Raw genomic sequence first — 23,180 nt, forward strand, 5'->3', positions numbered from 1 at the left:
TGAGGATCTGTGACGCCCATGGAGAACATCGGCAGGATATATTTTTATGAAATGTCGACACTTTACAGCCGAAACTCTGAACATTACTTGGCGCACACCAGGTTATGAGTTTGGAGTAAGTTACCATGGTGATCAAGCCAGGTTAAACGGCAACCAGTTCATGACACGCAAGATTCTGCCTAAAGGCTCAACAGACTGAGCTTACCCTCTAATCTTGATTCAGAGCACTCCCCCCCCCCCCATCCCCACCCCCAGGATGTCATAATAATTTAAAGAGTAAATCTGCATCACTGATTGTTAACAATGTTCACAAGGACATTCCCCATTATAGTCTCAGAATACTAAAGGCTAAGGCTATACTAAAGGTTTTGCACAGTAAATCTTAAAGGGAAATGCCCATGTCATCATGCTTACAATTATTTCATATTGTCTCGCTAACATGTTGAAATTTTGCTGGTAGGTTTGTTGGTATGAAAACATAAGTACAAGGGCTTTACAACCACAGTCACAAGCCAAAGAATTTGGTAACCTTTGACCTGATGAGAGCACAAAATAAAAGGTGAGAAGTTCAAAGTTTTCACAAATCAACAGTGAGCCACCAATAGTGATGTCTTTACCATGTTGTAGCTACAGTATACCCAGAATAAAAGTTGCTTTTTCACTTCATCATTTCACTCCCATGTTTTTTTTTCTATATATCTTTTTCGTCTCCTTTGGTTAGGACGGGTGGGGAGAGATAGGAAATATTAGGAGGAGATGGAAGGGGATGAAATGCAGTAAAGGGTCGAGGTTGGATTCGGACCCATTGCCAAAGCGACGAGGACTGCAAGGACGGCATACAACAAACCTGAACCTTGGTGTTTTGTGTTGAGCTGTTGTGATGCTAGCATCATTTAAATGCTTATTTCAAACGCAAGAATGAAAATCCCAAATGATCCCAGCATTACCTCTGGTGCTCCTGTGTATCTGCAGCACCTTAGCAGGGCTGTGAGTGTGAGGCCTACAGGAGTACCAGATGGCACTGGCACCTCTGAAAGAGTGACCTCACAGCCTTTCTCACTGATGGGGTGATAAAGGCACACAAGCTTTCCCTGGAGCAAACAGCGCACGCCTCCAAGGAGCTAAGCCCAAGCCTGGAAGCCCTCCGAGCCAGGTGTGAGAGGCCCATACTAGGGGCCTGACCCTAGCCATGCAGACCCAGAAAATCCACACATCACTGAGGGAGCACTAACTGGCCACAGACACCTCCAGGGCTTTAAGAAGACGGATGAAAAAAACGAGAAAAACAAAAAGTGAGATGGTGTAGATTGGTGGGTGAGCTTTACAATGACGGCTATGTTCCAGAGCGCTCCGGCTGGGAACCTGTTTTTGTACAAATGCAGGAAGACTGGTGTGCACGTGTGCCTTTTTCATCTAAGAAGGAAACACAAGATTGATTTTTATTCATGAAAGGGAGCAAGATTGTTTTGTCGAGAGGCTCTTAATGCACACCAGACAGATGGGTTCAAGGCCACATTCCTACTTTTTCTCTTTTTTTCCCCCCTTTCACTGGCCTGAACTTGAAAGACAAAACAGCCAAAATCCCACATTAGAAGTGATCAATGTTTGATACCGAAGCAATTACCTCTACAAGGTCCTCACTCTGTCTATCTTCCTTTATCTTTCTGCACGTGTGAACATTTCAGGCATTTGGCTTTACGCCCCTCCTGGGATTTCTTATGACATAGCTCCTCTTGGAATCGTCAACAGTAAAGCAGCCAGATCTGTGTACATTTCTGACATGTGCATCTGCGCTCCGGCACATGCTCGACTTGCTTTCTCCTACACACAAGGGAGGGTGACCTGCTACACTCCACATTTCCTCAGCTGCTCCATAGAAAATTAAGTCAGGAGTTGAAACAGGTTAAAAGGGCTTTTGGGAGAGTGGTAGTTTTTTTTTTTTTTTTTTCTCATGGTGATGTCGAGATTCATGAGGGGAAACTAGAGCGTGCATGGATGGGGCTATAAATTAGCACTTACACCTTGTTTTAGCCATTTACCCCATGTGATTTATCAGCCTGAGTCAAAGACTAGGCAAAGTTCAGATGAAGCTCAAACATTAATGACCAGAGTCTACAGAGGTAGTCCAGGTGGGGGCCATGTTCATGTGTATAACAGGGGGGGACCTTTGCTCTTTGATTTTTTTAAACAGGAAAGGTTAACAAAAAGAAAGTTGGAAAATGAGAGGGTGAGTAGTTAATAGACGCTAATTTTAATAAACATGAGGCGGGGGGGGGGGTTACTTCTGATGGACATGTGCACCACAATTAGAAAGATTAAGATCACTGTGACTCCTGTTAGCGATGCTTAATGATGAAACAACAGCAAAAAGGATCTGTTATATGCAATTCCAGGCTTAAATGATTTTTTTTCACAAAAGTGTGATCCAAGCATATGTCGACATTGATAGTATGTAGATAAATGAAGCAGTAAAAATAATAAAGCCATTACGTGGTGAAATTAGTTGATTAAGAGAAGTGTTGCACATTTAATGAAAAGATGAGGAACTTGCATGAGGAAAAACAAAAATGAAAGAATAGAAAAAAGAGAGAGAGGGGGGGAAGGGGGGTTGTTTTATGATCCGCAATATCCTGCCAAAACTTTTATTGGCCACTTAAGCATGTGTGACCTGCCCCCTCACAGCAGGCTGTTAAATGGTAGTGACCTTGAAGTGAGTGCTCTGAAAACCCGTGGTCCTGTAGTATCCCTGAACAAACCGCCCCAGACCCTGCAGGACCTTAATGAAAACAGTGTGACCTTTCACCTCATCGACATGGGACGGATAAATCAACCAGCTGCTAAACTTGGCCTTCTTTCAGCATTATCCCCTTCACACATTTGAGTATGTTTATGTGCTTTAAGTGTGTGAGTGTGAGAAGGTCATCAGGCAGAATCATCAATTTACATGGTGTGTGTAAACACATGTGTTTCTGGAGAGGTTAATAGAGGGGGAAGTGTTACATGATTGATTAATAGCATCCTTGATTAGCCAGCATTGTAAATTCAGTGTGAGAAAGTAGAAATGAGCTGTGAGTGTATGCTGCTCTGTAGTGGACGTACCCCTGAGGATGTAATTCTGGTAGTTCTGGTCTGCTTCAGCCCCCACTTTTATCAAACATGTCAGTCCCTCTGCCACCACAAACTCATGCACCAGGTCCTTGTCATCCTGGAGAGAGGTCAAGGAGAAAGAGGGAAACGTCAAGACAATTAGACATAATTGACAAATGTAGAGAATGAATTCATTTAATTCATTTGATTGATTTAGTCCGGCCAGGCACTTCATACTGACCACAAAGTTCTTTTCATTTTATTAGTTCTTGAAAGATGGTTGCAAATCATGAATGAGAGTTTACAAAGAAATAATGATCTAGAACCGGATGTTTTACAGCTCTGACAACTGTTTCCCCACTCCAAAAAAATGTTTATGTGATAAAGATAGAAATACAAAAAGCATCAGGGTTTTGTTTATTATTTCATGCCACGGCTTGATGCTTAGAAAACAGGAAAAGTCTAATATATTATATGCACTGATACATTTTCATGCTTAAATTTGGAATGCAACGAGACGACCAACCTTTTCAGGTGCCTAAGCTTTAGCATTAGCATTTCAAAAATAACTTTGACTTTATTCTTAAGAAGTCATGAACAAATAAGTTGTACTAAACTGAACCCTCACTAAGACAGTATGGCTTCCTGCAGCCTGCTCAGATGGACTCCCCATCGCTGTGATCCAACCACTACACACCTTATATCCTGGATTTCAAAACCTGTAACTCTTACACCTGCCAATGAGTAAGTCAAATAAGCCTCATACATACACACTTTACTTCTGTAGTCTAGAGAAAATAAACAGGTATCAGGACAGGTGCACTCTTTAAAAAGTATTCTACAGTTCTGCAACCCTACAAAGCCACTCATGTTGTTAAGAGCGAGGTGAACTCTGATCTATTCTGGGCCTGCACCAATTCTGTTGCTCTCTTTTCCATCTAACTGTTGGTTAACCCTCCCCCTCTGTGTCTGACTGCTCGCCAGGCCAGCTCGGCCCAGCCCAGTGTGTGAATTGTGACCAGACCTGAAAGCTCCGCAGCTGCCACGAAGGCAGACTCTCAACAGCACAACTCTGCCTCGAGAAGACAATGCTGCGTCCAAGTGTCAGCGTGCATGTGGGCACTGATGTATATGGGCCACGCACGCTACATGAAGTTCTTGCATGTTAATGTGGCCACATGCATAGGCACATTCATTACCTCCGAGCACAGCAGAGGAGATTCTACATGCTGGTTCTGATCATGAACAAAAACAAAAGGAACTGGTTCTCTTGAGCTTAATCATAGGAAGATATTTTTCAAGAGAATCATAATTACCTGAAAAATTTGCTTGAGGGAAAAAAGGGCTCGCCGTAGTTCCCGTCCAGTAGAGTTGTACAGTTTTTCTGTGCAGGGAGAGAAAAGGACAGAGTGGGGAAAGAAACAGTTAATAGTCACACATGTATCTTTTTTTTTTTTTATCAGACTTTCATATTTAAAATGAATAAACAGATTTCATCATTACATTTATATTCTTGAAAAATAAAGTGCCCATCTACCAGAGGCTCCAGAGTGAACTGCTTGCATCATACTTAATGTTTTAGGGGTGGATTACAAATATCTCCTTCAAACTTACTTAGGTCGTGCAGAAAATAACTGGCAGCAATTATTCAAAGTAGCTAAATGTGATAAATACCCTACAAAAGGAAGAGTGAGAGCATGGAAGCAGTGGGAGCAACTCAGAGCACATCTGCAGAGAGTTAGTGAACAGTGGTTGTTTCCTGCTGACAAAGCCATATCTGTAGTTTAATAATAGCATAATACAGAGTCGGGGAAGAAGCATGAGCCAAAAACCACCACAATTCTAAGAAACAATATACCGCCATTAATCTGATGCTGAATCACCACAGAGTACTATAGAGATACGACGGATGACAGATGCTTGTGATTGAGGCAAACATTTCCTGCGACTGCTTTAACGATCCCTCGCCCTGTGTGCCGTCTGCCAGGGGAGGGCAGCACTGAGCGCAATCCTTGTGGCTCACTCATCACTGCTGCTGAGTGAACTCTCTCTGACTCAGCAAAAGCTGCTGCAGATACAGCAACATACTCTTCAGCACAGTCCAGTTCTGTCCAGTGCAGTGCAGTTTGGTACTCTGCTTTTCTCTCGGCCTTTTATTTTTATTCACACATTGCTTTTAAGTCCTTTGCAAAATGGCCCTTCTTGCATGTACGTGTAGACAGATACTCTCTCTTGCTTAAAGGCTTGGTGACCTTCTTAAGTCAGCAAAACTCTGGCATGTACACAAACATGCATTATGCAAAGATAGGCAGTTTCACCCTTTCTGTCTTTCTATCACACACAAACACACATGCTCACACACACACACACACACACACGCGCGCACACACGCACGCACGCACGCACGCACACACACACACACACACACACACACACACACACACACACACACACACACACACACACACACACACATCCTTCATTAAGCAATTTGCAAGGTGGCGGTGTGCTGCATCCCAGCAGATGATGCAGTTGCAGGAGGATGATTAATCACTATTGACTGCATGACTGGCCTTTAGTTAGAACTTGAATTGACAAACATGCAAATGGCAAAAACAAATAAGCAGACCCGACACAAGTATCTGCTGCCCTCTAACGTCACTGTAACACACAAAGCACACACACACACACACACACACACACACACACATAAATCAGATCCTTAAAAGGTCTTTAAAAACAGCTGACACTAATTCAAAATTGGTAGTGTGAGAAACACATACTAATGAGTATATAAGAGTGTGAATGAGTGTGTGTGTCTTTGTGTGTGTGTGTGTGTGTGTGTGTGTGTTTGTGTTGCCATTTCCTTGGGCACACACAGGACCGGACCATCTGATGTCTCCCCGTGCCGTTCGAGTGGGACACAACCTTTGAACAATACAAATAAAACCTCTAACTCATTACACAGAAGCCCACTGGGACTACTATCATGCAACATCATGAAACGAAACCCATTGAGAAAAAAAGTTTAAAGTTTGGGTAGAGCTGACAGTAGTGGTGTAAGTCACACCGTATGTTATCGGAGATGCAATGCAGACCGACTCGGACTGAGCCATGTGTAGTTCAAACGCTCCCATTTGGTCCGTTTTCAGATTGTGATTGAAGTGCTCACACTCCAGTTCCAACACATTTCTTCATTAGATCTTGCTCCTAATTTATGACTCAAATAGTATTCAGTATGAGCGGAGCAGAGCTTTTAGTGTTTATGCATTCAGTGCCATACATGGCTCAGAAATGTGATGACTAGCTGGTCGCTGGTCTTTTATGGAAGACCTCTGGCCAGTTACTGGCAACAACATCCACAAGGGATAAATCTCCCTCCAGAGAAAAGTCCAGAGGTATTAAAGAGGAAGCTGAGCAATGCTGGTGATTTGTGTCTTTATAAATAACAGGAAGGAACTGTTTTCAGGCCTTTTTTTTTTTTTTTTTGGTTCAGGAGTTCCACAGCTTGGGGGGGCTGTGGAACTCTGAGGCTGTTGACCTCAGGGTTTCCAGGTCAGCATCATCTTTTAAATCTCCTCCGTAAACATACCCACTGCGACTACAGTTTTTAGGCTGTAAAATATCTAAAATCTTTAACACATGACACCATTCAATTTAGTGCAATCTCAAAAAATGTGTCCTGTTGTGACTTGTCGTTGCTTTCACCGTGAGCTATTTGTCCAAATGGATGCTGGTTAGCGTGATTCTGCAAAATATAAAACAAGTCCTCAGGTGCAAAATGAAATCTTCATCATCTAAAAAAAAGCATTTGAACAGCTGCACTCTCCCCTGCAGGTCAAGGATAGGGCACATCCACTGCTCTGAACCTCAGGAAGATGACTAGGAGAGTTGAGATTAGGAATGTCTAAACAGACAAGCTCTGTGATCACTGAAGCAGCACTGGGCTGAATGCTTTTTTCCTATGTGTATCTGTGTCCATCAGCAACAGTGCAGCAGAGAAATGTTTCCTTGAAGAGAACTGGTGGCCTTGGAAGTTTAGTGATCCTCTATCAAAAATAAAGCTGTTTCTTCCCAACACCAATCAGTTCCTTCACTGTGCCTGGCTGCAGTCCACACACTGCTGCACCTCTGAGAGGCCCGATTCTTTTGGTAAATAGCTCAGAGGAGATTAGTTCCATACCATTTGGCACAAATATGCACCTAAAAGTTTGGGTCTTCAGGGTAGCCCTCTCTAGAAAAAGAACAAAGGCACCCATTTTTTTTTAATCAGGGGAAATGTTTGTGACCTACTATTCTCATAGTTTCATTCACATGAAACCCTGCAACCACCTGAAAGTACTAAATCAACGGCTCTGAACAATTTTGATGGGTTTGCTATTGGTCAAGGGAATCCTAGAGGTCGAAGTAAAAGATGTGATGGATAAAGGCAAGTCAGGGCTTTTCAGTAGCTTCTTTCAATTGTTAACCAAGTTAATAACAAACACAATTTTTTGCAGCAGCAGCAGTAGTTTTCCACAGCCCGGCCCTAAGAATATTAAATTAGTCATCCAACTATGTAGTAAATTACTCTTTACACCGCACAAGACACCCTTCAAATTAAACAATGCATGAGTGCAGCTGAGGACATCAGCAGACTGTTTTTTTTCTCCCCCTGAGGCTTTTACTGACAAAAACCTGACAGTAAAATGACTCATCAAAGTGAAAGTGTTTTTTTTTACGTCTCATTTTTAATGTACCATAGGGAACAGCTGTTTTCTCTTCTTAAATTGCTATACACAGGCACGTTTTCTCAGCTGGAATAGCTACAGGGATGTAATGCTCTCGTAATTATGACAATCATAAAGGTAGTAGCGGAATTTCTGTAATCATCAGGAATGTGCTCGACTACCAGGAGAAAAAAGAGTGAAGTGAAAACCTGCTGTGGGGCCTGATTCCCTTTAGACAGACAGGACTGTATGAATGTTTGTGCTGAGAAGACAACTTTCAAGAGCAAATCCGTCTTGTGCTGGTCTTGACGCCTTCTGATTCTCTGTGACAGTGCCAGCACATTATAGCAATGCTGCATGGTGCGAGGGTCAATATTACATCATCTCTTCATGGCAAATCTCATAACAAAAACCATCCCCCAGCTCTCAAGTCATCAAAATCAGTGTTCAAATAAAAGCTGCAAACACGTCTCTCATGCTCAGTTTCTCTTCTGTTCACAGGCACTTATTTCCAGAAAGTGCCATAAAATGATAAGGATGACTACCTCTGCTCATACTTGACGAGGAAGGCGGAACCCATAAACCACATCCAAAGCAGAGCCAGGAAACCCACTGAGACCCACTGGGCAGGATACCCTGCACGCTGATGAAGTAAATTAAACTGTTTTTGCTTTCAGGAGTGGAGCGGTCAGACATGAAGCTGAAGAGGAGGATGCCTGGCACACTACAGGTTATAGAATATAAAGCCTGGAGCTATGAGGGATGTGGAAGTGATAAGGCTGAGAAAGTGATGGTATGATATCAGACCAACAATTTGTAATAGGTTTAAATACAAGGAAAAACAAGCAGAATAGTAATTACATAATCAAGATAAGGACCAACTATTATAAACTATATCCGACCTGTCTTTTCTCCATCTTTCTAAATCGGTATGTGTCATGCCAAATAAAAAAAATAAAAAAATCTGATTGAACAAAGGATGATCATCATTATGCAATTACATCAATCTTTCAAAACTGAGCCAACCCTTTGTGTTCTGTGTTGTTATTAATGTTGGCGCAAGCTAGCTTACACAAGTAAAAAACATAAATTAGACAGCCCAATTGAAATGATCTATTGCACATTGTTAAGCTGTGCTGGATGATAACAAAGTGCTGCTCCACCGTCTTTAGTTTGAACTCTTGAGGCGGCCACGAGACCTACCCTCAGATGTCCTCAGGGTCCTAGATGGTTCATATGTCACAAGCATGTCAGAGGTGCATTTGGGTGCCAAGCCACTGAGAGACTTGAACACAAGCAGAGGAATTTTTAAATACATTCTGTGAGTAACAGGTAGCCAGTGTAAGGCTTTTTAGAACTGGAGAAATGTGGTCATATTTCTTAGTTTCCGTGGTTTCGTGCAGCTACTTTTTGTACACGCAGAAGTTGTTAGATTTGAGAGCCGTGTGAACAGACCATAGTATTTATGTTACCTGCTTGAAAGATGACCAAAATGTAACTAGATGAATGATGAAAAACATCAGTTAATAGGAGTGAATAGTGAATCCAGGTGAGAACAACAAACTAAGTGCCAGCTACATTAATCAAATAGTATGGCAGCTCAATGGGGATGAGATCAGTTTGGGTTCAGGTCTGATTAAAGGCGGGGACCTGTGAAAAAGTAGACTATAATCCAAAAGCCAATACACTGCCCATTTGTGCATTTGGCTTGGTCTCAGAGTTCAGAAGGCGCTCCACTGGTTAAATTGTACACAGGCAAACTGAAACCCTCTGGGAGAGCACAGTCTTGTGTGAGCCAGCGTCGCCACAACTCTGCTGCTGATGTCTAAGGATAACAGGACCCATCTTTCATGTTTGTCTCCTGGTATTTTTATGAGAAACCCTTGAGTTTACGTTATATGTAATGGCCCTCTGGGTCACAAAACACAGCAGCAAAAACAACATCCACTTTGCCTCCTACTCATTTTTTCCTTCCCCCCTTTCTCACTCTGTAAGTCAAACCTCCTGTTCCAAAATTTAAGCAGAGAAAACATAAGTAATTAAGGTGGGGGACCTCCCACCATGTAAATCTGCTTGTAACATACTACAGTACTTTGCAGACTGAGATTTGTTCTTCTCCTTTATCCCATTCTCCCTTAATGAAAACAGAAGGTGAATGATGGGTCAATAAAAGCAGATTATAGCACTCAGGTGGAAATTGTTAAGCGGGAATTCAGGTAACAATGAGATCACGGTCAACATGTTTGGTTTGGAGAGCAACCGAAGAGTGGATTTTATACGGACAATCTGCTTGTGTGTATGCATTTGTGTATTTGTGATCATAAACACACACAGCACTTAGAGCCCAAATGCAGGCGTATGCATGCACACACTCACACAGACAGTTTACAAAGTGCACAGAGGAACAGACATTAATTAATTTGTTCCTCTTGCCTGGAGTTTATTCAAATGCTTTGGAAGTCATGATGGAAGACACATGGCGAGGATGGTTTAGATTAGAAGAAAACTGAGTAGGGCCACACAGAGTAAAGAAGCCCTCCTCATTGGGAGCTGCCCTTAAAGGGAGGGAGGCCTTGATTGGCCCAAGGGGTGTGAAGGTCTCTTAGCAGACACACAGCTAAGGCCTGGGACAAGATCAAAATAATCCAAATATCGAATGAAATCTGGACTTAATCGCTGTAGCACACAGAGTTTACATTTGTATGCGATATCCGATGTAAATAAAATTATATTGGATGGATTTTATTAGTCTAGTGAAAAGATGAGTGTTTATATACAGGGCATGATTTAAAAAACAAAAGTTAAATGGGTGCTATGTTTGTGTGCTTTTTGGCCATTATTAGGGGAATTACTATATGAGGAACTTTCACATGAGAAATTTGAAATAAAATAGTAAGGACACAAAGCAGCAACTTCCGGTGTTGAAAAATGAAGCAGATGCACAAGTGCAGTTCCTTGAATGTCCACTTGAGGCTGGCTCCAAAAAGCCAAGAATCCACATTGAAATTCCTGGTTTAAACAGCAGAAATTAACATATTAAGCCTTAGAGTTACTCATATATTTGTATAGTTAGGGGCATGGTTGAGTTGACTGACAGGTGGGGTTTTGTAGCCTTCTGCCAAAAGGCTTAAGGCCCACCCCAACTCTACCTCCCCACCTGTTTTTAGATTGATTGAAAGTTTGGTTGAGATACCTTGTCCAACATGGTGACCGGCTTTTAAAATGCCTCTTCACAAACCCAACAGTGATGTCACTGAGACTACGGCCAAGTAATTTACCATCTATGCCGGACACACGTTCTTTAAACGTAGTTGATGACAGTGTTTGGAACATTCAAATTAACCACCCTACTTTTTCCTTTTTGATTTACCTCTGTTTTCCTGTTGTACCAGAACTTCCTGTTCTCATCGTGGGGAGAGCTGGGTTTGTTAAATCTCACAGGAGCAGCCAGCAGATCAGGTTTCTGTGCTGTGACACTCTATCCGGGCAGGGACATTTGATACCTAGGCATACCACAGCTTAGTTCCAGTAAACAGAAAAAACTGCCTGACAGAGCTCAACGGTACTCATTGTCCCTCATTGGAAATGGGGAAATTGGATTGTTGTGTTTATTAAAGTGTTTACATACGAATTTAAGTGAAAGTTTATGTTTTTGTCAGTCACAATAATTCTTCTGGAAGGTAGCAGGGGCAGCATTTGTCTCTGAGCTTTGAGGAGTTTCAGAGAAAAATCCTCCAGTTAAACATGGCCCACCTTTTCATTAATACCTTGAGAGGTTGCACATGTTCTGCACAGCATTTAAAGGCCATCCTTGGCTAATCATCTCCTCTCTTCAATAAACTGTATGTTAACCAACCGTCAAGATGCTATCAGACTCTGTCAAACAGAAACAGCAGAGGAAGGCGAAGGTGGAATCTGCAGAATTCCAGATGAAGAGAGAGACATGACAGCGAGGCCAACGTGAGGACAGACAAATCTTTCATTAGTGGCTGCCTGTCTAATGAGTCATTCCTTAGCTACCAGGTGGGGAGACCCTCACTAGACTCCCCCAACAAATGCCCCCTCCTTTTCTCTACTTTTTTGTAGCCCACTGCCCCCTTTCACCTCCTCAGCAGGGTTTCCCCACCATCGCCAACACTGACATAGATAGGTAGTGGAGCGGAGAGCCGAGTGAAGGCATGTTCTCACTCAGCAGAGCAGACAAAAGCCTGACACAGATATAAACTAGGGGATCAACAATTGAAGTGGGTCTGTGTGGGGGTTGTGAGAAGGACAGCTTTAATACAGTTAAAACAAGTCACCATGAAGTTATTGCAACTGCTCATTAGTGGTGCATCTGCCGCTCTGTAGGTGAATGCTCCTCCTCTGTTGGAAGAAGCTTGGGTCAAGTTTTTTTCCCCGCATGTGTTGCTCGGCAGCTCGTTCAGCCAAACACATTTTTTTCACTGTAGTAAAAACCAGTCGTGCAAATAGATGCAGAACCATATGCTTAAAGATTACGATTTCAAGTATCACACCATATTTTTCCCTTCTATCACATGTGTGCGCAGCACTTTTATACTTTAGGAGTTTTATCTTTTTATCCATAAAACAGACAGGTCCTCAAAGCCAAGTGCTTTTCTAAATGTATTCTTTATGATCCTTGAAATCAAAAAAGTTGAGTTTCATGTGTAAGATACGATTAAAAAAAAAGAGTTTTTCTCTTATGGAGGTTTGGAAAATATCTCAAGAACGACCTCGGTGACCTAATTCATTTCCCTCCTCGTCTCTCACTCCTCTTGGCTGTCTCTCTGCCCATGACTTACTCCGCTCCCTCTCATTCTTAACAACCTGACACGAGGGGAAACGCACCAGTGCAAACTCTGTCCAATAAACACAGTTGTGCTGGGACCACATCTATTTCAGACTCGTCTCTAGGAATAGGAAGCTGACCGATGTGGAAGCACACATATCTGTCAGAGTTCACCATCTCTGTAACTTTGGGTAATAGAAAGAAGGGCTGTAAAAATCACTAGAACACAACTGCAGTCTTCTTATTTCTCTCTTCTTTTTTATCAAGCCAATATGTGTTTCCTCCCATCTTCTAAACAGTGAAGAGGAGAACATTTGGCAGCTGTCTGTCAGTGGCTTTAATAAGGACATTTTCTAGTTAACTTGACATATAGTGTATTACAAGAAGCCTCCTGTCATCAGTGTTACTCACAACCCATAATGATCGAAGATTATTACATCCACTAGTCAGGCAAATTGACACCTACTGTACAGACACCTTTGACATAGAAGTGAAAATATTATATGGTTAAGAATTTACAAAGTGTTACTAGCTATGTGCATGTCAGGGAAAACAGAGATGTTTAGAGTACAGGTAAGTTCAGATGTTGGAGATTCATGGTTTCCAAATAACAGCAAAAATAAATAAATAAATAAATGCATGATGTTAAAATAAGTGAGTTGCAGTAAAAAGCATTTTTAAACTTAACTGAAAAAAATAAAGTCTAAACTGAAAACCTTCCTTAGCACGGCTGCAAGTGTTTTAAGAATAAAAACATGTTTGAGGCAAAGTGAGGCAGTAAACTGAGCACAGGACTGTGAAAGTATAGACAAAACTCAGAGTTATGCAGAGAGAAACAACAAAAAACATCTCTCTCTCTCTCTCTCTCTCTCTCTCTCACACACACACACACACACACACATACATATCTTCAAACACAACTCATTTCTTGGCTATGTGAAGGCCATTATCTTTGATCCAGATCCACAATCAGCCTGGCACAGACTTCACCTACAGTATGATCATCAAACAAGCTAGTGCATGCGTTTGTTTTTATAATATGTCCTCCTTCAGATTTGGCCTTTAGAGCCTTCAAAGTGAAGTTATTCGTCCATGGAGGACGATCCATGAGGAACAGGCTTCATCAAAAACGCTGTCCAACTTAAAAAGATAAGGCTGGACATAAAATGATACTCTTTGGTGATGTATGATCAAAACCATCAGTTGCCATGACTATCCTACCTTTGCATGAGTGCTCTGTCATGTCAGATTGTTTCACCTTGGCACCCGCTCTGCTATGCCAGGCGGGGTGTGAAGTGTGATCTGACTGCTGACAGCTGGCAGAGCTCTGGGAAAGGGTCAAGTCAGCACTGTTATTGACAACCAAAGAGGAAAGATATAATGGACTTACATGGAAGGAATACTGTAATTAGAGAGGTGTGATGTTCGTGCTTATGGTAGATCTGACAGTGTTAACATTAAACATGCAAATATTTAGTAGACAATAAATGCACTAAAACAAAACATTTCTTATGTGTATGAGACCATTTCATCCTGAAACGTTAATGAACTCTGTTATCAAGGAGATGTTTGTTTGCATAGACTCTGCTTTATTCTGAGTTGTCACTGAAATGAATATAATCCATGCTCGGCTCAGACAGTCAAGGACCTGTTTTGTCCTCTGGGGCCATCCTGTTTTCCCAACTGGAACAAAGTCCCAATCAACTTGACTGACTGCTTTCTCCTCAAAAATCCTCCTCGACATCACCAAATGATTGATGTGTTTGCTGTTATAGTCCTGGTGAATCATGTTAGAGCTGGCAGATAAGGAGTAAATATGTGCTTGGCAAACTGAAGGAGCACACCCAACGGCCTCCCGTTGGCATAATATAATGTTTTGATTGAACTCCTTACTGTGACTAACTTTTACAGACCGATGGGGGATATCAGATAAAATGTGGTTTCAACATCTTCTTCAACACCGGCATGAAAAGAGATTTCTTTGCAGTTTTTCACAGCTACAATTTGGAACCTCAATCACATGCACTATTCCCAACGAAAGATACAATTATTCCAGTTCTTGTTTTTGCTATATTGTGCCTTAAAACATGTTGTGATATCTAAAACTTTCATATTTGTTCTGTCATGTTACGACTGGTCTATAAGAAATGCAGTGCTAAAGAGGCTTCAATAGATTTTTCTCCTTCTCTAAAGCACAAATCCAGCGAAAACTCGGAAGATGACAAGGTGCCATTACTGCGGTGGCGTCTCCCTTTAATAACTGTGGGTTTGAATCGAGCTGTGCTCAAAATTGAAAATGTTTCTACTCTTAACATGACTTTCTATGTAACTTCACTGTTTCCAACAATGTAAAGGACTTCAGGAGGAAGCTGTTTGTCGTGACAAACTGGGAAAAACAGGTGAGTGGACACACTACATACATTTAGTGGCCGGGCAGAGAAGGAAGATATTCTTCAGAGATGAATCCAGACAAGAATATTATAATCATAAGTCATTTCAGCCCTCACTGATCGATCTGTAGATGGTATTTAGTCGTCCATCACCAGGGGATTGATGAAGTGATCTTGTCTAACCTTCCTCTATTAGCTAGCATAATCAGGTAAGAACTGCAAGTCATTATGTCAGACCAGTTACATTAGCGAAAAAAAAAACCCCAAAAAACATGCTCATTAAATATCTAAATGTATTTCACAATGAAACTAGTCCAGTTAATTAAGATAACTAGCTTGTAGAATAAAATTACATCACAGAACATATATTATTATGTCGTGGAATGTCGTGAGTTTTTCTTTATTTCAACATTATCTAGTTTGCTGTGCACATGACAAGTGTTATACCTCCGTGTACCATTTATTATATTCTTGCTAATATGTGTAACACAAAGATATGTGTGTCCTATGTGATCTCATGGTACTTTGGGAAAATCAACATGAGATGCGTCGGTCTACGACAGTAGGCTCCTTGTCTACATTTTTCAGAAATATTTTAGGCCTCTTTCTCATCCTTCATCTGTCATGTAAAAAAAGTAATCCAACACTCTTTCCGCTCAACTGTGATGGAGAAACCAAGGCCTTCCTACCATGAATGAATGTGGATGAATTCATTTAACTACAGAGTGCACTGTAGCATGTCTCAAAAGTTTATATACAGACATAAATTAAATATATTTAGTTACACAACATGTCGGAGATAAAGTCAACAAATGCAAAATGTTGTTTGTCTTGGTTATCAAAGGAGAACCTGAATGGGATAACACCCTGCCTTTGCAGATCAGAGCTCATTTAAACAGGAGTCTAGGATCTTGTGCTTCATTTATAAGGTTCACAAGTTGACAGCCTTATCAATGTCTTCCAAGAATATTTTTTTTAAATAAGCATACTTGAAAGATTAAACAAGCCCATATCATGTTAATACAAAGGTAACAAATCACTGCCTTAATGACAAGTGAGATGAGAGAAGGTCTGCTTCATCACAATTGGTGCCCACTTTAAAGACAGACATACCTGGCTGTCATCAAACATGCCCTAGCAGTATAAATCACGCTATGAGATTTTTGGAAAACCACCATTAGGAGCTAGTCATGCATCCTTTTAGCATGACAGTGTCAAGGTGGGGAGGGATTGGCTGGCACAACTATCAATTTCTGATAAAGAGGTATCTGAGCTCGCAGCACTACTGAGGATCAGCCCAGTCTTTTGGCAGGGAAGAATGTAAAATGTTTTCTTACCTTATTAAGCCAAAGCCAGCATACATATCAAAGTGTGTGACAGGAAAAAAAAGGAGAGATTGGGCCAAGATAATGATCTAAAGCTATAAAAAACAAGGTCAACAAAACATACCTTCATGTAAGGAAAAGGCTTTTGTGGAAAGGACGACAAAAGTTGTGCACAGACCGACGCTCACTTTATACAGGGAGGAACTATAGAGCCTTCATCACTTGAGTTTTGAAGGGGAGGAATGCGGTGAATAAATGGCACCTCTACAAGCTTTAAGTGAAAGAGTCATTCAATGACTTATTCCAGTAATCAACTTTTAAATGCATAAAGTTGAAATTTTAAAACATAATAAGAAGCACAACTTCATATTCCAGCTAATGATACTTAAAATACGACTTCTGACCTTCACTACAGAACACTGACACAAACTGAAAGACGGGGAATTAAAGATGTTAGAAAATAAAGCAAAGATCATTTTTCAGTAAATCCTCAACTGAAGTGGTAAACAAATTACTAATCTCTGTAAAATGGGTGTTTTTACAATCACAACCCCTAGAGGTCTCTCTCTGGTGTTTTTTTTCCCCAAGCTTCATCTTATGTTCAGTAGAAGTAGAGTTAACAGGCTTAACTATTTCAACAAGGGCAGGAGGCCGGTGTAATCAAAGGCGAAGAAAAAAAAAAGAGAAAAGGACCTTGATCTGTGCGCAGCAGGGGGTCAGATTAACGCATGGCTGAATCTACTTCTATGGAGACACAAATGAGAAAAAGAGCCCTGTATAGCTTTGGTCAATGCGTTGGCATTGGTAGTGTTGTTATTTCATCCATGTCCTCCCAAAAATATTGACTCCCTGCCTGGTATTGGTTAATCATAGATTCAAGATTGGTTTCAGCATTTCATACAAGTTTCATATAGTCTGCCTCTTAATGTCCATGTGATCCCTATCATCCAGATCTGAGTGACATAAAATATCTTTAGTACTTTATTTTATGGTATTTCCAGTATGGTTTACTTTGGGGAACTTAATTTTCTTTGATATTAAAGTTTATCATCACATTTCTCTGGTAACTCAATTCAACAGATGGATTTGGCTTCTTTAAAATACTGATTGAAGAACAAGAAATACTCTTGCTATTCCTGCTGCATTGTGTTTAGTGCATATAGTGATGATTATTTCCAGAACATATTCACTGAAAAAAAAAGAAGCTTGGCTCTGATAACAAACAAATCTGCCTGGTTTGGACTCTCTTACACGGTGCATGACCACACATACCTTTGCAGTATGGTTTGCGTGAGGCTGTGGGTGCAGAGGAGGGTGTAGCCTTGATGCCTTTCAAAACAGACGACTTCATAGTTGGGACAAAAAACAAAAAATTCTCTGCCCCACTTGGCTTGTTGTATAGAGACGATGTTGGATTGTACATTTTACAACTCACCTCGTTTGTCTTTCATCTTGATTGACATTGGCCTGCTCGTAAATGTTGACGGATTTAAAAGCTGAAACTTGGAAAGAAAGTTTATTTCTTTGCATAACTAGCATATAGGCCTGTTCATGTACCCCGTTCTTCCTATAAAAGGTTTAGAAATGTTTTGCAAAAGGCAACGGCCCTGCATGATCACACCATAACAAGTTCAGACACCTTAGCCTAACACTCTGGTACCAGATTGAAATCGTTTGATGTTTTCACATTAAGCAATTCTACTCCTCTGGTACTCAGCCCTCTCTCCCACCCCTCTTACTCCCCCCCCCCCCCCCCCCCCCCCTCCCCTGTCTTGACCCTGTGCCAGTCTCACCAAAACCTTTTCAAGCACACCTGGTTGTGGTTAGGCTCAATCACAGATCTCCTGAGCACTGCTGCAGCTGACAGGAGCAATGTGGCAAAAAAAAGGTGCACTCATTAACACATCGACACTAGACTGTAATATAGTTAGATGTGTGTGACTGAATGCACTTTTTTTTAAAAGCAAAATATTGAACATTACGTTGCTACTTTGAGTTTTTGTGTTAAATGCAGTTTGACCTCAGACAACAGCAGTAAAAAATGAACTGTCAGTGAGTGTTGCCTGCGTCAGGGAAAACAGATCTCTTTCCTTAATTTTACAGGACTAGTTAAAAATAATGGCCCTTAAAATAGGTTTGATCCACATTCAGAAGGTTGTGTTTTTGTGACAGCTATGAACAGAAGGGCAGGAGGAGTCATGTTAGCATGGTAACATTTTGCCACACCTATAAGAGTTAATGTTCTTCAGGATAGGAGTGTGTTTTCATGCTGCACGAAGGTCCCAGTTTCCCATTTACCAGCAGCTGTATCAAAGCTTATGGATGCTTTAATATCACTGATTCCAAGAGCCTCCCTTACAAAATAAGACTAGCATCAGCACGTTTAATAGATACTGGTGAGAAAACATCTTTATGATCCGAGAGTTTAATCTGTACAAATGAGTTCATGTTCTCTTTAAGTCCTGGCTGCTTTGAAGGCTGCAGTGGGTGTCTGACTGGACTATGCTTGGCTCTGATGGGGTTCAGATAAAAGAACAACTTTGAAAATGTCGGAGCAGGACAGCTGGATTTTATAAAGGCCTCAACGCAGCATTTGCACTGTGTAAAAGCCATGGGATTTCACCAGCGCACAAAGTAACCTCTATATATTCTAAATATTACATGATTAGAAAGAGAAGAGGTTAGATAAGTACAGCAGACTATACCACACAATTACAGACTTACAAACACAAGCTGTGTTTGGACTGAGAACAATGGCGGCTTATAAATGACTGCTATGATTTGCATAGTATTTAAGTATGAAGAGGAAGAAAGAACACTTTTCCCTCAATGATTTAAACAAACACTGAAAAATTCCTAATGGCTAGACATGTTTGTATACAATTTGGAGGTAATGGCTGCTATTTTATTTGGTCTCTCGTTCAAGTGGATACGTTTGATCATGAGTGGACACGTTTGATTATTTTCCTCCAATGATTGGACAGACATACGTTTTGATGACCCTACTGAAGCACGCAGTTCCACCAGCTACTCAAGATACAACACACTAGCTTAAAACTTGCAAATAAAAACCCATCCTAATTTGAGGCCCAGTACCTTGTACTAGCTATAGCCTAGTGTGGCTGCATAGATTTACAAATAAAGCCATAATCTTCAACGACTCCTGGATGAAAGCAAAGAAAATGCTCAATGTCTCCTCAGAAAATGTCATGACTGACGGAGGTATCAACCATCTGACCGAAATAAGCTCAGCTCATAAATAAAAAGCCAGTGATGTTTTCCCACTGGAAGAGCAGGTTCCTGCCTCTGGCTTTTCCGCTTCACAAAGTGACCTTTGACCGCCTGATATCAACAGCTCCCGAAGTGGAGCTGCCTCATCAGGAGCTAATTGTCTCCTTTAAGAAAATACACTATGTTTGAGGATCCACAGGGGGAAGCCCCCCTCCTATAACCCACTGCAACACAAAGTCATTTGTTACCAATCATTTCAGCAAGCCAGTCCCCCCTTATTTTCAACACTTCCAAGAATCGACTGGAGAACTTTGATGGAAGGAGTCAGAAAATAACTTCGGGAGAAATCTAACTAAATATTTACTCCAACAGCTGCATGATGTAGTTCAAGAGTTTTTATTTAGCCAGGTGACTAAATCTGAAACTGGCACATCATGTTCTGCAGTCACCCAAGTGCTACATCATGTCAACCTCTGATTTAGAAACAATTCAGGTGTTAAGAATAGCTGAATTTACGAAGGTCAGACTTATAATTTGATCTGAAACTGGAGAAGGGACAGGGGCATTCCTCAGGAGGCTGGCTTTGAATTTGAGAAACTCATGCTGGAAGGCTGGCTTACTGTGCATGTGCCCACTCCTGCCATGGACCATGCACAACATCTAAACTGTAATTTCATACTGTGATAAAAAACCAATACATACATACACGGTAAACCCTTGACCTGTAAAATGTGTTTTCTTACCCTTTCATCCTGACGTTTACATGACTTCTTAAAGCCACAAAAAATGTCTCTACATCTTAGACTCTCCCTGAAACACATAGTTACATAAATATAAAGAAATCTGTCTCCCCTGCTGTCCATGTCAAAATGTGTATAATTGCAGCAGAGTGAACACTTTGTGTTTGCATTGCGGGAGAGCAAGTCTATACTTAACATGTTGTTTTTAGCTAGTCTTAATGTCTGCCATGTCTGGGCCCATTTGTCTCTGGGTTGACTGGGCCACATCAGTGGGGAGCGAGAAGGAGAAAAGTGAAGTCTGCATGGGTGTAATGTGTGTGACAGCTGCAGGCCTGGTTCACAGGGCTGCTGTGGTCCACTCTGTCACACCAGCCAATAAACCCCTTAGATGTAATTAAAAGATCCATGCTGAAGTTTTCATTTTAACCATGTAGTTTACCACTGAGTCTTTTTTTTTTGACAACATAAAATATGAATACAAACGCTTAAGGAAGTAGAAAATAATATTTTAATAGTGTGCTTGCTCCTTTGAAGTAGTTTTACGTTGTAAAAATGAGTACAGTAAAAAATCAAACTTTGCTATTTGATTAAAAAAGGCACAAAGTACAAGGTGGGGAATGAGGTGCAGTTTGGATGTTGGGAGGCTGGAAGTGCTCACTGGAGCCGGAGGTGATACGTGTCAGTCTGTTTGACAGTGAGGTCAGACTGAGTCGTTCTCTGTTTATCCAAACTGCCATGCAGAGGGCTGATGGAGGTGAATGTCTGATCCCTGGTGCTTTATTTGCCTGCTTCCATGTCTTCTGTTTACTGAGAGTGGGAAATAAATCTAAAAACCTATCATTGAATTTGGGGTTGCAGCTATAGTGCAATCATTATAATGTAGATGTATAGTGTTTAACACACTGTGCTTATCTACTGTATATAAAATATCATGTGTATATATTTTGAATAATGTGTTTGAAAATGTATTCAATTTCTTTGAAACCTGCTTTGCATGTTGATGTTTTGAGCCAAAATGCAGTGAATGAAAAGCAGTTAAACCATAAACTGTACATAAAAATTGTAAGTAGCCACTTAGGGTGCATTCACAGTAGGCTAGCCGTACCGTGCCCAAACACGTTTAACCCCCCCAAGTCCAGTTCTTTAGAATAGTGTGAGTGCTCCGTACCTTAACCAAGCACAGAACACTTCCTTTGCCTTGGCATGGATGGAATTAAAATTGGTGTGCTTCGGCACCGCACGGTTGCTCTCATGCACGAGCACAAGGACGGGAACGCAATGTGGACATGGAATCTAATCGATCCCTGCCTTGCATTAATCCAGGAGTGTTAGACAGCTATTTGACAGCTGCTCAAAACGTTAAGGTGGAGTGTTTTCTTCCATGCTACTCAGTGCATGAGTTGACATCGTGAATCAATCAAGTCGCCTTAAATGTCAAATTGATATCTGACCATTGTGTTTATTTTTACCGTCTCTCTTGCATGACATACACTTTAATGATGATGATTGGAACTTGAACAAAAAAATTGTAGGCCTATATGTATGTATTTGAATATTATGCAAACTGAAAATATGTTATTTCCTCAGTTGGAGAAAAAAGTCCCAGAATGCTGTTCTGGTGTGCTCTGGCAGCACTACACTTACGGAGATGATGTATGTATAAGAGGTTACCTTGCTCGGCTGTTGTAATCTTTTCAATCATATAATTTTTTAACACATGATTTGCATAACCACTGAGTTACTGCTACACCACCACACCCGACAAATAAAGAGGTGTCCTACCACAATTATATGAACTAGATGGACTAGAGTCCAGTCAATTTGTCCATTCTGTCACATAAATGTGAATGCCAAGTCCAGCAAAATACCAGAAAATTAAACAATAACAGGGTTAACGTTTTCAAAATAGCTACATAAAAAGAAATACATGTGAGTTTGACGAGGTCATACTGCTCATCAGAATATCCAACAGAGATCAAAAGAAAATGACAGCCTCAAGTAGTCTTCAGTGCATGGAAACAGACCAAATATGTCCACCCCAGCGATCTGTCACCACAACAGTATAACAAACAAACAATAAAATAACTAACATAGTATCCATTACATCTAAGTGACAAACACACAATAACAGCCATAAACTTCCCGGGAGCTCAGCAAGCGGACATGTGAATTCATTCTGTGTGAATAGATTTGTCGGAGGATGTGTTAGTTGCCAAAAGTTTCTTTTATGCCACACAGCGCTTTGCTACAGTGCCACAGACATGTTTGACACTGATTTGTTTGCCTGTTTTTCAAAGTGTTATCTTCTGCCAACATATTATCAGTCACAAATATCTGCCTAATTCAATTTGTTCTAACAGTTAAAGGGATTAGAGTTTTGAAACTTTTTTTTATCAATGCTGGGTGTGCATGGAGTTTGGGCCTATTATCTCCCCTCTGGACACCAGTAACTTTTCCAAACAGCTGTATTAGCTCATATGGCTGAACAAGATAAAGGTCTCTTATAATACTGTGAGCCATGAGACACAATCATCAAATTCTGCTGACCCATTTTTTTGTGTTGTTGCATTGTTTTGTCCCTTAAATGAAACACAGGGGTGGGGGAGGTACTTTCCAGCTGTTCACTTTTTCACATTTACATCTGTCTATCACAAACCAAACCTCTCATTTATCCAAGCAGCATTTAAAGATACATGTCTAGGCAATACAGTGCTATAAATTCAGGTATGGTATAATATGGGGTAAAATGTGTAATTGTCTAGACTCTAGGTGATGACCACATAGTTGGTGCACACAAACTGGGTATCACAGTATTCAAAGGGTTTTTAATTAAAACAATAATAAACTTCAAAATTATTTTATGTTGTAAGAAGAATATTTTTTAGGTACAACAAAATGTTGTCATC

At 40.9% G+C, this 23,180-nt stretch overlaps 1 protein-coding gene across 2 annotated transcripts in view; it reads right to left on the bottom strand.

The window, feature by feature from the left end:
• The window catches only part of fhod3b (formin homology 2 domain containing 3b), an 86,764-nt gene that overhangs the window by 32,010 nt on the left and 31,574 nt on the right, over positions 1 to 23,180 (bottom strand). For both annotated transcript variants that reach the window (XM_061050757.1, XM_061050756.1), the window contains exons 4-5: positions 4,404 to 4,471; positions 3,100 to 3,205 (exon numbers count right to left, since the gene is read on the bottom strand). In XM_061050757.1, coding sequence (XP_060906740.1) covers positions 3,100 to 3,205; positions 4,404 to 4,471 — 174 coding nt within the window. The remainder of the gene's footprint in view (positions 1 to 3,099; positions 3,206 to 4,403; positions 4,472 to 23,180) is intronic.

Source organism: Labrus mixtus, chromosome 11 (assembly GCF_963584025.1).
Source record: "Labrus mixtus chromosome 11, fLabMix1.1, whole genome shotgun sequence".
Classification (NCBI taxonomy): Eukaryota; Metazoa; Chordata; class Actinopteri; order Labriformes; family Labridae; genus Labrus; species Labrus mixtus.